The following is a 15,020-nucleotide window of genomic DNA, read 5'->3' as shown; positions in this document are numbered from 1 at the left end:
TACATTCGCCAACTGTTGCAGCTCATCGCATACTGACGTCACATCAGGTGTCCCTCAGGGCGCAGGGTTATCACCGTTGTTATTCTTAATCTACATAAATGATCTCCCGTCTAACACAATAACCAAACTTCGACTTTTTGCGGATGACTGCGTCGTTTATAACATCATCCATGCCACTGAAGACACCATTAAGCTACAAAATGATATAGACACAATTGCATCATGGTGTGAAAAATGGCACATGCCACTTAACCTAGACAAATGCCAACTCATGTCCTTTTCTCGTAAACAAACCTCTATTAACTGCACATACCATATTAATTCAATTCCCATTGCCCGAACTTCCTCTTACAAATACCTTGGCGTTCACCTGACATCATCCTTATCATGGGTCACTCATGTTAATTCAATATGCTCCCAGGCCTCACGCACTCTTGGTTATCTGCGACGGAACCTAACATCAGCACCACCTGAAATCAGACAACTAGCTTATCAGACATACGTACGCCCAAAGCTTGAATACGCCTCATCCATCTGGAACCCTTCACAAGCATACCTTACAAATGAATTAGAAGCCGTTCAAAATCGAGCTGCACGGTTCATCATGTCACAGTACTCGCGTGATAGTAGTGTCACTGCACTAAAACGAGCCCTTTCCCTCCCAAGTCTCCAATCACGTCGCATCGTATCACGCCTATGCCTCCTTCATTCCTTTTTCTACCGCCCTATTAACAGGCATTCTTTGCTGCAGCCGCCATCAAGAATATCCCCTCGCCTAAACCACACTCATCCCATAGCTCCCATTAAAGGCCGCACATCAGCTATGAATGTTTCATTCTTTCCAGATGCAATAGCCCGATGGAATGCCCTACCTGATAATATTGCTTCTTGCACAGATCGGGCAATTTTCCGCACTGAATTAGCGAATCACCTGTGTCTTACGTGATGTATTCGGCTTCATCAAGTAATCTGATCCTGTGTTAATTTTTTTGCTTAGTTTCGTTTTATTGCTTTTTGTTTTTGTTTTTGTTGAGCTGGTACCATATGTTGTACATACTGTTCTTGCCCCCGCCTTATGTAATGCCCACGGGCCCTTAAGGCTTCAATAAATGAAATGAAATGAAATGAAAGGTTGCGGCAAAGTGTCAAGTCCGGGCTGGTGTCCGCGCTGACACTGTTGACAATTCTCGTGGGAGTGTTAAAGTTGTTGTGTATTGTGAGGCGGAGCTGTTGTACCAAGCACCAGAGTCGCCTTCCTCGCCCCGTGGTGGTGCGGTAGGCCCGGTCAGTGTGCTGACTGTTGAAGTCCCCTCCGATAATCAATGGATGCTTGCCTGCAATACGATGGATATCGCGCTGCAGCGTTTCTAATGAAGCCATCGGATGAGATGGTATGTGGCATATATCTGCAATAAAATAGATGGTGTAGAGTGCGCATCTGGTATGATTTCTGTGACCACGCAGGGCGTCTCGGAGGTCATCTGATGCGTTTGGTTTTCAATGGAGCGATGTATGAGTGTGGAAGCCCTGGGTGTATTCGTTGCGTCCGGGTGAGCGGATGTGTAGCTGGGATGTGTGGCAGGGGCATGTGTGTCCTGAAGGAGGAGGATGTGGGGCGTGGGAAGTGTGGGGAGGAGGAGTTGGAGAGGTGCGCGCTTGCCCGCAGTCGGCGGCAGTTCCATTGCATAATTTATAAGGAATTTGGTGGTCGCCCCGCCATACTGTAGGTTGGGTGGGGTGAGGGTAGGTGGGTTGGGTAGGGGGTTCTGAGGGGTATGTGGGCGGGATTGATGGGGGATTCGGTAGGTGCAGCGAGGAAAGGGCCTGTTCTCTTGTTTGGATGCGGGTGTCGTACCGTGCAAAACTCATCTCAAGGGTGTGCACCATGAGCGTAAATGCCGCTTCAGTTTGTTGTTCGAAGCGTTAGGACAGGTGGCCGATAAGGTGATTGAATTTTGCTTCTAGGCGCGCGTTCATTTCGCCGATTTTAGGGACCATGTGGGCCTCTGGGGATTGAAGGTCGGTCTTGGTGACGGGTGGTTGCACTGTTTGGCGTTTTTTCTAAGTTAGCATACTTAATGAATCACTCTCATTGCGCTCATCGTGTACGATATGTTGCACTGTACAATAAAGTTGGAAACTGTGTGAATTGTACTGAATAAAAAGTATTGGCTGAAAATAATCTGCGCTCCAAACTTACTTGCCCTCCCCCTGAAGAGCCAAGGTCCTTACTTCACATCGTTAATTAAAAGAAAAGCCTAGGGGTTCAACCCGGGTTACAGCAACCATCGAGCGATAACTGTACGTATATATTTCGAATTCTACCCGTCGACCTTTATTCAACAATATATCACTTGGCATTGTAGCCTAAGTTCGATGTTTAGTCGCATTTAAGTAATTAACGGTAATTAAGGTGTGTAATTAGAACAGTGTGACTGTACTCGATATAAGCTATTCAACGACATACGACTCGACGTAATAGCGTGAAGTTCATTATTGGTTAAAATGAAATAAAATGAAAATTAAAATTGGTTTTTGAAGAAAGGAAATGACGCAGTAACTGTCTCACCTTATCTCGGCGGACACCCGAACCGCACCGTATGGAAAGGGATAAAGGAAGGAAAGAAGAAAAGAAGAAAGACGTGCCGTAGTAGAGGTCTCCAGAATAATTTCGACCATACGGGGATGTTTAAAGTGCACTGACAGCGCGCAGGACGCATGCGCCTTTTAAGTTTAGTGTCGCCTCCACCGAAACGCGTCTGCCTCTGTCAAGTTCGAACCCGGTTACTCCGGACCAATAGACGAGGGCGTTAACCACTGAGCCACCGCTGCGGGCCTAAGGAATCAAAGTCATTGATTAAGACGTGAAAGTGCAATTGTACTTGACATAAGCTATCCAACGATATGTAACAGCATTGTAGCTTAAAGTTCAAATTGACTAACTGTAATTACGACGCCTAATTAGTACGGTAAATTGACCGCAGTGGTGGCCTAGTCGTTTGATTATCGGCCCCGCATGCGGGAGGTGCGCCGGTGATACAATGGGTACGGGAGGTGATACAATGGGTACAAACATTCCCCTGCCTGGTGCTCGACATCTTTAGGGTGAAACGCTTAGGAAACAGGACTTTGCCTCACCTTGAGAAAAAGAAAAACCTTGTGCCGTGGCGCTCGTTGGCCACGGCTGCCCATGAATCACAAAAATTCATAACCATCATCATCATCACTACGGTAAATTCGAGTAAAGCTGGACATGCGCTTAGGCTAGAAAAGAACATGCAAAAGACATTCGGTGTTTTACATGTTCTTCAAAGTGTCCGTCATGAGCGATAACACTTGGCTCTTGGTCTTATGCTTCTGAATTCATACGTTCTGAATTCATTAATTACTGTAGACGCTATTTTTTTCAATCCGTGTCGCTTTCTGTTGTAAAACCCTTAATTCCATTGCATTGTATATATATTTAAATCCGTGTTGCTTTCAATTGTATAATGTTATTCTCACTATGTTCTTTGCTGCAAAATTGTTCCATCAAAAGCTTTAGTTTTAAGGTAATCATGAACTGTGCGTTGCCCGGAGACAGGATAAGAACCTTATTAAGCTGCTCCTATAGCAGTTTTTTGTTATTTTCCTTGCATTTGTTTCTGTAACGAAAGAAATGCTAAACAAATTAAATAGAATAAAAACATTGGTCCCGTTAATCCAGGGTCAAGTTTTCGGAAGGGGTGGGCCAAATTCGCGGATGGCGCGGCTACATTTTAGATGTCACCATCGTGTTGCTCACGCTCAAATTTGGTTAAGCCCTTCCTTAGCCCGGATCAGCACAAAATTACCGCCTAGGAGGAATCTTCCTTGTTGCGACGCGCATTTTGATCTTTTTTAAGCTTGTCATTCGTTTGTAGTGTGCAGGTCACGTGTTGGTGCGCGGAATTGGCGAATAGATTAGAGTTATGGCTCTAAATGTGCCACGGTCTCAACGTGCCTGAACAGAGTATACGTGCGAAAGCATGTATTAAGTCTGGCTGGCTACGGGTTTTGATTTGCTGGATCGTCGGCACGTCTGAAGAACGTATTCGACTCTGGTTAAGCTCTGACCGAGGTTAATCTGATCTGATCTATTTGCACCGCAGTTGTAAGTTTATAAGCATGACGACGTGCAATGCACAGCGCGTGTGTTGCAGTTTAACACAATGCGCGAAAAGAAAAGAATTGATACTTTATTTGTGGATTCAGCTCATGTAGTAAAACTATGGTACCGTCCGACACATTCGAGGAAACTGTCGAAAGCAAAATACTGCGAATCAATATGAATGCTGGGGATCAATTTGGCGGAACAAGGGTATTGATCTCATTGTTTCTAAGAAATGTGTCATAGCACTGGTCAGACGGACAAATAATGTAAAAAAAAATTTGCTTGAGGTCAAACAAGAATATAGTAACAGCGGCTTGAGAACATGCTTAACGTCTTTCATAATGCTTCGCATCAAGTACAGTCCGTAAAGACCGCAGCGTATCATATATGCAAAAAAGACCTCAGAAAGTAAAGTGCCAAATCAAGTTACGTTATTTAGGCTTCCAAATGTCTTAACAGAGGCTTCCGCATTGACATGGAAGTGAAGAATGAAAACGTTCTAACATTTAAGCTAGCTAGCCAAATAAAGCTAGCTAGCTTTGGTACTTGCGTACCGAAGCAGGATATCCAGAAGCAAGTTTCAGGAGACTATTCTCGAACTTTGCGCGCATGGATGCAAGCAGCAATTAGGCAATTTCCAGATCTGAGACATTCCACTACAATCACTCGTTGTGAGCGCAGGAGCAGCTGCTACATGCCTTACCAACGTTCGCCGCTCGCCACATATTACACATCAAAAAACGAACACTTGTTCACCGGGTTCATTTTGGTTCCTTTTCGACACCCGTACACTTGAGCGAAAACCTCCGAACTCTGCACTATCTTGTTACAATCCACCGCAAGCGGTTCTGTTGAGTCCATTCGAGCGCATGTCATCAAGCAGAGCGTTAGGAAGAATACTTTGTCTTCTGGAAGATCAGAACCCAGCGGTAGATGCTCCATATTATCGTGGAGACGGGATGCCTTGAATACGGAAAAGGTGGTCTGAAGGGCAGGTATCTCCGGAAATAAGCTTTTGGTGCCATTGAGGTCGGAGCAAACCTGTCTCGTGCGATACGACAGAGCAGTGGACTCGGACAAGATGGAGTGGACGACGCTTTTGTTGGGTGCCCATTTCAGCCCCTCGCTGTCTATTGATCTCACAAGCTGGAGCGCCATGAGAAAACCAAGGCCACCGTAGAACATGGCAGCCGTTCCATCATGGTAGTATGCAGGTGGAGTAGCAGCACCGAGCGCGATTTTGACGTTGTTCAGTAAGTAGTCATAGGCAAAGTACAAGGGGAAGTTGCTCCCGGGGAGGCCCAGGGCGTCTCGGTAGTTCTGCGTTTGGTTCATTTGCGATGTGGTACTGCGTGAAGTCACCCAGAACTCGAAAAGGGATGCATTTTCTGATACGTCAGAGTAAGTCTCCTCCAGCACATCATCGCGCAGGAGTGACTCCGGTGGCCAGATCTGCATCTCTACGAGGGCCAGTTTCTGGGTGACCAGCGCCTTGCTCTCATTGTCCATCCAGCGGGAAGCGTTGACCTTGCTCAGAGCCGTGGAAACTAGGTTGATGAATGCTGTGGTGATTAAGCGGCGGTCTTTCACAGTGATACGTGAGATAGTGGCGAGGGACAGGACCAGAACTTTGAAAGAAGCCTCCACGTGGTGTGCACAGTACGCCGGGCGGAAGATCTCCGCCTTTTGCTTGCTCCCAAAGCGTGCGGTCATGAGCGCGATTTCCGCGAGCGGAGAGTAGAACTGCACCAGCTGCCACGCCAAGAGTGCCTTCAAATTCTGGTCGCCGTACATGACTAAGAGGCTGTTGAAAGCCTGAAGCAGCCCAATATCGCTAAGAACGACCTCGTCATCCGGGGTCAACCTGGGCTGCAGCTTAAGGCCTTCGTCGAAGCGTGGTAGCCAGTAGGCAGTAGAGGCGTTCGGGACACGCCTGTCGACTTCTCGGAAGGAGAACACTGAGGGAGTTGGGCTGAGAGACTTCGAAACGCTGTTCAGTTTGGAGAGCACAGTGTGCTCCAGGACACGCATCTCGTCGACGGCAGTCTCGTTCAAACCGCTGTCCGCAGTGTAAGCGGCATAGTACGACTTGTAGTAGAGCAGGTAGTCTGACGCAACGCGAAGGTGGTAGTTCAGCAGGATGGGCACGTAGGTACCGGGTCGTACAACGGCTCGCCGCCGTCCGGAGGAGCTGTCCTCCAATACGCTGATTGCGAACCAGAAGGGGATCTGCCACCGGAAAGCGAGTGACAGCGCCACACTGAATGCTGTAAGGGTCGTGTTTGAAGCTTTCGGCCATGCGAGATGTACATCCTGGAGAAAGGCGCGAAGCAGGGGCAGCTGGGACCCGTGGACAGGGCGGCGGCCCCTGCACATTTCGTACATGGCTATCGGCTTTCTCCCTGCTGGAAATTTCGTCGTGCCCATGCGCAGGGTCTTGCCAAACTCCTCGTACCATTTGAAGCGCAGACCCTCGATGGTCGACTTCACATGCCCGCCAAACCTCTCTTGCAGGAATCCGGAGCAAACGAAAGCCGAGAAATCGTCGCAGGGGTCGATCGCCGAGTTGATTCTTCGGAGCAAGCTGGCGTGATGGATACAGTCGGCGGTGTTGCAAAACTTGGCGTCCTTCATGAAGTGAGCGAGTATTGTGATTAAGACGGCTACGATGGCGAACATTCCTACGGCCAGGATCGCTCCTCCACCGACCAGTGCCGGCGCTAACTTCTTCGAAGCTGCGATTTCGGCCCTCGGGCTTTGTCTCTGCAGTGAAAAGTAGCCAGAGTTGTAAAGTAACGGACATTCAGTTACGCGAATATTTTAGTTTCTTGTAGCCTTCCTGAGCTGAGATTTGATACCATATCTTTCAGCGAGCCCCTAAAATATACTGTTTCGAAAACAACTGAAACTGAGTTCGCTTGTGCGGACTTCTGACTTCGCTATGGCTTCTGTGCACACACAGAAGGGATGAGTAAATTAATAAGACGCTCAGTACATACAGCTGCGAAACTCTGCGTGCGACTGTTGCAGCTAGACTATTTGCTATTATTTATTAGCAGCAATTGATCACCTATTTATTTATTTATGAGCAATCATTTCTTGCTCTCTCTGGCCTAGATTCTTTTTCTCGCCCATGAGCATATGCGTAAGTTCCGTTTAGTGTACGCTTATGAAGACGTCGGTTCTTTGTGTTGTTATGCGGGGGGGGGGGGGGCTGTATAATTATCGAGTTGAGGCGTTTGCAGACACAAACTATCTTCAGAAATAATGTCTAAAAATATTTTCGCTTTCGACTAATGCAGCCACTAAGACAAGAACATTACCTGGCGTTTTTTGTTAGCAATGCGCCGCAATCAGCTTCCAAAATTCGCACATTTCAAGCCTTGACGCTTTCCAGTGCTCAATATTCTCTCCCACAGTAAAACGTGGAAGTGAGGACTGAATGCATTGCAAAAATGGCCTGACTTTACAACTTTTATTTAATGGTATTCGCACTCAGATGGTTGTGTGGTGTTTTTTGCTGCTGAACGGGCCCCGCCTTCATCGCTTTATTCCAAGAGTCGGGCAGCGCGTATGCTTTACCTGCAGGCTGCTTTTTTGGCTTTGGGAGCCTCCACCATTAGTCGTTGTTAAACTGACATCGTGCGGCTCCCTTCGCCACATTGGCGGCGTTACGTGCCGTCACGTTGAGTCGAATGCTTCTCGGTGCTGGGCAGCGCGTCTGACGTCTCTCTCTGCTTCCGCTCTTTGCCAGGCCGTAGCCATAACCAGCTCCTCAGCGCCCTTAGAAAACATTCTCGGCTTAGACCTTACGGATGAACGATAACCTAAAGCATTGCACGGTAGAGTAACATGTAGAATACTCAGTGCGAGAGGTAGTGGGAATGACCAAGTCGTCTGATCAGGCACCGAGAAACGACGCTGCGCTGTTTAGGGTTCCGCTATTCTGAAGGTGGGTTTGGGCTCGTAGTACGATTGAGCCTTTTCTGTTTTTCAGCATTCTGGCTGAAAGGAACATAGCGCTTCATAACACATATTTACCTTCATTAGGCGGTAGGAACTATGTTTTTCAGTGCAGGACACTGACGGTGCGAATAAGTAATAGATTGAAACAGCAAGCAAAAAGAACTGTGCTTTTTTCTTCCATACCTCTCAACCTTGCGTATTCGATACCTTGGGAAAACGCATAAAAAACTCATCTGTCTTGCATTCACCATCACGATCATCATTATCTGAGCTATGCCGTCCGAAGAAGAAAGACCTCTCCATATCTTTGCAAATAACACGGTCCTATGCCACCTGCGGCCGCCTTATGCCCCCAAATTTCCTGATATTATACGGCCATCTTTTTCTGCCGCCCTCTGTCACGCATGGCTTGTCTTGGAATCCGCTGCGTTTCCCACGAAGCAAATCATATGAATTATTTCTGAATGTAAAAATTTGTTCTTTGGCTGTTCCTAACGATTTTAACGCTTGTCCGGCAGCAGGAATCATATTTTTGGCTGTGAAAATATTTTAGAAATTTCCCGCCGCCAGATTCAGACTAGCTATTTCCATAACAATAATATCTGGTGTCTGCCATTACTATAGCGGCAGTACAATATAGCCTTTGGGGTCAGTGCTTACAGTTCAGTGTCTACGCCGACACTTTAGTTGAAAAATTTGCAGGATTTCGGCATTTTGTTTGTGGGATTTGCTAGATTATAAACGCCATGTCTTCGACTGTGGTGGTGTTCTTATCATTATTCTAGCGTAGTCGATCAACAGCAGGCAACTTAGGTTCGTCCTCAATGTGCCTTTAACGAGCATTGCTTCTCTTGCCTTTGGATTGCGTGCCTTGCGCAAAACCATTTGTTCTTCATTTCGAATAGGATATCTTTGAATTGCGTTTGTTCAACGCACTAATATGCTCCCTTATTTTCTCCTATTACGTTAATCTATAAATTCCTTTTAATAGCTCGCAGCGGTGTCCTCAATTTTAGTTGAACCTTTTCGTAACCACCCACGCTTCCGCCCCATAAGAGTGCACCGGTAAGAGACAGATGTTTTTTACTTTGCTCTTGCGGGATATGCTGGTAAACTCTCACTCATCTGCTATGAGTAACCGCCAAAGCCACTCCGCTTATTCCTAAGGTTGTGATTTACTCTCATGGCCCGGATCTCACTCATCTGCTATGAGTAACCGCCAATGCCACTCCGCCTCATTCCTAAGGTTGTGATTTACTCTCACGGCCCGGATCTGCTGTCACTGCCTGGCAGCCTTAACCATCTTATCCACATTACAAATTGCTTCGCGCACCTGACTCTAAACGTGTACATCTAATTTTTCCTAACCCGAGTTTTCTCTTGGACGCTTTTATCGTACGTCTGTTTTTAGAGCATGCTGCATTCTCTTATATTACAGTTACTTACACCAGTTATCGGCCCATTCTATTTTATCTTTGGGGTTAGAAGCTTTCACGATTTGGCGCTTCATAATAAGTTAACTTTCGCCTTTTCTAACAGCTCGCCGGCAACCTGTCAAAATCCTCAATTGCTGTTCGCTCCTATTGCTGTGTTGATGGTTGGCTTCGGTACTAGTCTCTTCCTACTCTCTTCAAGCCACGGCTAGTCGGAACCTGACCATCCTTATGATCACTACATTTCACCTGGAAGCTCCGCGTCCTGCACGGTTAAGGACTCCACGCGCAATATGACGACTATTAAATTTTCAGCTTCACAATTCGGGCTTTACACCGTCCGCTTTCCCCACGCGGGGAAGGTTGGCTGAGCTAACTACCCCGTGTGGAAATAAGTCATAGTTCGGTGGTCTCATTTTAATGAAGGGCAATTAAGAAGGCACGCTAGAAGTGCGCGCTGCTAGTGCAGGCGAATCAACTGGGAGTCGTGCACTAAGGCGCCTCTTTCTGCCTTTATCAGGTTAAGAGGTCTACAAGAGGGAGATAATAAGTGTGGCTTTCTTTTAATCAATAAATGTTTGCTTTCTTTCTTAGAATTCGTGAAAATTACGGAATGGCAAGGTTTTCTCTTGCGGGAGAGGCGCGCCGTTTAGAAGGAAGGGAGCAGACGCTTTCCTTCGTCTCTAAGGACGAGTAGCCAAAGGGTGAGGTTGGCCGAGCGGACGCTGATTGGCCGAAAGTGACGACGGGCAAATGCGCCGAAATCGTTGTGGACCGGATGGGACCGGAGAGAGATACAGAGCCACGACAGCGAGAAGACGAAAGGTAAACACTGCTCACACACATCTCCATTTTCCTTTGTTGTCGCCATCTTGCCCCGTCAGCCGCCAGACATGGTCAAACGATAAGGATCGCGGACCGTCATAAGATCTACCGGTTCTTTGCAAAAGCCGGGTAAACATTTGGCGCCAGGCAACTGTGTTGTGTCCTTCACGTATACCCGCGGTGTCGCCGTAATAAGACGGTCGCACGTAGTGTGCGCTCCCGGGAGCTCGGAGTTCAATACCTAGATCTCTATAAAGGTTAGCGGAATAGTAAAAATCCTAACCATATGGACATGCCGTAGCGGTGATTCCTTGAATCGCTGTTTCGACCTACTGTAAGCAATGCGGCGGGCTCATCTCCTTTATCAATCGCATTTGAACGGTAATGATGCAGCGCAGCGGCTTTCGCCACTCTTTTCGTCGCATTGTTCTTGCAAACAAGTTGCTAGAAAAGTATCACAGCACTTACGATATCAAATTTATCAAAGAATGACTCATCTAGCCGTGCGTATGAAGGTGCTTTGATTCCAGGCATCTTGGAACATCGGGACTGCGGATGTTTGGCGGTTGGCTCTCTCCCTCGCAAAAGCGACGCTTGCGACTTCTCCAGCTGGGACGGAGACCTTGTGGCTGGTGCAGTAGATTGTGCGGAATCGTCCATCTTGGATGAGCTATGCTCTAGCCCATTCGGCTCTTGGAGGAGTTCTCGCGCTGTGGACGATGAAGCTGATGTCGGCAGCACGGATGTCGCGGCGTGAGCTATGTCGACCCCTGGATGTCTGTTTGGCGCCTCAGTGTTGCCAGGGCCCTTCGAGGCACAAAGGTCTGCGGATGCACTGGCCGGCACCATGCTTGAGATTGAGGTGGGGTTCACTGGCGTTGTAACGGCGGAGTCGGCCCCTGTTCGCTCGTTCGTGGGCTGTGTTCTTCCTTTCACCGTCAGTGACTGCGAGTTTTGAAACAACGTGAATGCAGTGTCTTTATTATAAAAGCGGGTATTTAAACCGAATGAGGTGGAGTCGCTCTACGGATGTGTGCAGATTAAAAAATTGCGAATAGTGACTCGAATATTCGCCTCTTTTATCAAACCGAACCAATCGAGTAGTAGGTATTCAAAATTATTAGTCAGTATTTGAATATGCTCTCAAGTTCAAAAACAGTTTTGGGGCAATTTTGCATGAAGGAACGCAGTAGCTTTTTGCTATGACTATTTCCGCCTGGATAACTATTGCCTAGATAACTGCCTGGATAACTATCGATAAGATGCGCTGGTGTCAGAGAGGAGTGGACTACAAAGCGTAACAAGTGATATTAGCCTCTAAAGATACACATGCACGTTGTCAAAAAAAAAAAAAGGCGGTGCCTCCTGGCGACCGCTGGAACAACGCCGGCTGAGGTAAAGTTAAAATTTTATGAAAGCTGTGAACGTTAAGAATGGATGTCTGAAAATCCGATTCAAACGTTGATCACAGTTCCAAGTCACTACTGAAGCACCGCGCAAAAGTAATTGAATTTTAATGGTAAGTCTTCAGTGAAGCACACTTTGCTACCTCTTGCGTAGTAACGAAGACAGATTTTAGCGATAACACCAAGACACCTTCTTAGACGTAGTCAACAGAAAGCGGTGCTGTCTGACAGTTTGAAGGCGGAGCCTCAGTGTAAACTGCTCTTAGAAAAAGTGAAGAAATAAACAGCCCTAACTCCTTTCCAAACTCCTGGGTCACCATTTCGAGCGCTGCCCTTCTACTCAAGGCGCACTAACGCATCGCGCGTATAGTGAAAAAGAACGGCATGTCCACATCTGTCACTAGAGACGTTTGTGCTCATATGAACTCTAAGTCAAAAATCCATCGGCCTGTTAAACAATGTGCGTCATTTTATTAGAACCGCTCTTACTCAGTAAAGATCACCCAACTGTAAGGGAGTGATGTGCCGCTGCATTTAATGACACGAAGAACTTGTTACAGAGCTGTAATTCTAACAATAGCACGTAGTTTGTAACCTTTCATTTACGGGCAATTCAAGTTAATTTAAGAGGTTATTTGGATTATAAATTTTGCAGCACGTGCTGTGAAAACGATGTGCAGCTCGGCTGACGGCTGTCTTTTGGAGGAAGGTCATGCCGAAAGGAAGAAGGAGGCCATCGGCTAATTGGTGCTTCGGACTATCACCAAGGCCGAAATCATGAATTTCTCTTTGGTGCGAATTTCCCGAGCATTAGACCGCATAGTTGACTGGCACCCGCACCCGCCTAAAGTAATTTGTCACAACCAGTATTAATGAGATAGGGCATATGTGGTCGCCCCTGATTGAGGGCTGTTTTGAAAATGGGCATATGGGCCTATGCGCATATGGGACGTCCCCCTGGACCCAAATACCTGCCAGTATCGTATTTCAAGGGCGACAAGCGGACAGCGCGAAGTCGAGATTAATTTTGTTGTGTCTGTTGATACCATTTTACTCACTTTTATTATCTCTACATTACTGGGACTCAAAGAAAAGAATGAATGACTCTAATAATATTATACGAACCTGGATAGAAGTACGTACTACACAGATTCCAAACCGCATGTTGTGGTTTGCACTAGGGTACCTGTGTCTGTTCTCAAGGCCGCGATATCTTTTTCTCACGCTGCGCTGGCTCTTTGCGGTATCTTGAAACGTTTGCATGTACAACAATTTCGTAGTTGGGAATATCAAACTCAGGGATACCGGAACTAATATAAATTTTCGCAGCTTGTTTATACTCTCACTTACTCGTTAGTTTTCGAAATAGCCGTGAAACTTCCTTCCATTTTATGTTTCCAGTTTCCCGCCGGTATTCCTTTCAACACGCTTGCACTGTTGACCATACTCCACTCGGGCAGTCCAATTTTAATGGAGTGGGATGTTTTTTCCTGTTTCGATTAGTTTTCAGCAAAATCTCCAGTCAGTTCTACGAGCTGCACCTACACAGAACAACCTTGAAAAGTATATAGCAAAAAAAGCAAATACCAGCTAGCAAGCAGTAAACAACACTGATTTTCATACTGTTGGCAGTGGGGTCAAAGCCGATAATGCTTCACTGTATCATGACGGTTAGAGGTGCTGTTAGAGAAGCAGGAATTCAGAGACATGGACATCAAGATATTAACCAGTGGTCGGCGCGCCTGTCGCAATGAATTCTATATCACCCTGTTACTGCTCACTGAGCTCGAGGTTCAACCTGAAGCAGGAAAAAGCCGTTTCCAAAGTTTTTGCACATGCTGTCATTGCTGGATTGAAAACTTAAATACAAATTCAAAATAAATGCAGATATATCTTACTGTCCTGTGGGCATCGTGTAACCAGGGCGACGTGTTTGTAGACGTGGGCTTGGAGGACCGTGCAGCCGTGGAAGCTGAAGGCTGTCCAGGAACATCCTCGTCGCGTCGACCGGCCTGCGTTCTTCTGTTGGGACAACGTTTGGGCGAGGGCGTCGTGGTGTCCAACGTCGACGCCGGTAGGCGAATCGAAGGCGTTGTCTTTGCTCCTGAGTCGCGTTCTGTAGACTGCTGCGTCGTAGCCGGAGCTTGTCCATCAATGACCTGTGGGTGCTGCTGCTGGTTTCCGGCGCCAAGGCACTGGAGAGCCCTCTCGTGAGCAGGAGAGCCAGTGCCCGAAGGTCCACTTGAGGAGGCCAGTGCGCTTGCTTCCGAGGCCTTGCTCCGGAGTTGGTGTTGTTGCCGTGACCTCCCACCGTGCGTCTGCCTGGATCTTTCGTTCTGCATCGCAGCCTGATGGTCTTGGAAACGTCAACAAGCCCGTGAGGTCAAACGTCCACGCAAAAGGTGCGCCTAGGGTAGCTATTGGCCAGACGAGTCAAGAAGTACCGCTGGACGCCGTATCTTAATGCCGGCCTCCGGCGTTCTGCAGCGTGCGCACGCGGATCGAGCTTGGCAGGCGATCAGAGCTCGTGACGTGCCAGACTTTCTTCTTCTTCTTCCTTTTAAAAACGGCACACACCCACATGGGGAGATTGGCCAAGGTGTACTTGCAAAAACACTGCAATTTCCGTAGGAGATTACGACAAAATTTCAACAAGCGTGAATTTTTGAAAAATGTATTGGTAAAAAACGACAGAAGAATATTTAAATTGAAATAACCGACAGCATTTTGGTGAGAAAAGAAGAGCTCGAAAAATTTTACAAGGGTTAGTAAATCTACCTACCAGTTGCAATTATGTAATCATGGAGAATTTCACAAATTGAACCTAATGCAAATCCTTTGGCGCTCGCACCGAACGATAACTCTGGCAGAGATAACGGGAGCTCTAGCCTGGAGAGAGGGACCTCCAGGTAAATCTTTCTCGGAAGTGCCAACTTTGGACAGTAGAGGAGAAAACGGTCTACATATTCAACTTCCCCGCATGCGCCACATAGGTTTGTCGGTGTCACATAGTTATAAATTCAAACTGGGAATCCTGCACTACAACCGCGTCATTGATATCTCACACAGCCTGGTTTTGCACGCACGGACCTTCCAATTATATGGCAAATGCTGATATTCAGTAATATTTAGTAAGAGGTCACGTAACCTGGCTGATATGAATAGGTCACGTAACCTGGAAATCGCCAACAGGTCAGCAGGGACGGAATGTGTCACTGACTCATCATGAACCGACCATGCTAGGTAATCTGCCACTTC

The 15,020-nt window shown here is 47.1% G+C and overlaps 1 protein-coding gene across 1 annotated transcript; it reads right to left on the bottom strand.

Annotated features, from left to right (window-relative positions):
• Positions 1 to 3,195: 3,195 nt before the first annotated feature.
• On the bottom strand, positions 3,196 to 14,238 carry LOC144129604 (membrane metallo-endopeptidase-like 1). Its single transcript, XM_077663725.1, has 4 exons — positions 13,661 to 14,238; positions 10,825 to 11,301; positions 5,276 to 6,895; positions 3,196 to 3,264 (listed from the first exon to the last, which is right to left on the bottom strand). Exons 1-4 carry the CDS (start codon positions 14,102 to 14,104, stop codon positions 3,196 to 3,198), a joined length of 2,610 nt encoding a protein of 869 aa, XP_077519851.1. The 5' UTR covers positions 14,105 to 14,238.
• Positions 14,239 to 15,020: the final 782 nt, after the last annotated feature.

The sequence above is a fragment of the Amblyomma americanum genome, chromosome 4, assembly GCF_052857255.1.
Source record: "Amblyomma americanum isolate KBUSLIRL-KWMA chromosome 4, ASM5285725v1, whole genome shotgun sequence".
NCBI classification, from domain to species: domain Eukaryota; kingdom Metazoa; phylum Arthropoda; class Arachnida; order Ixodida; family Ixodidae; genus Amblyomma; species Amblyomma americanum.
The sequence above is the reverse complement of the archived record's forward strand: the minus strand, read 5'-3'. Positions and strand labels throughout refer to the sequence as shown.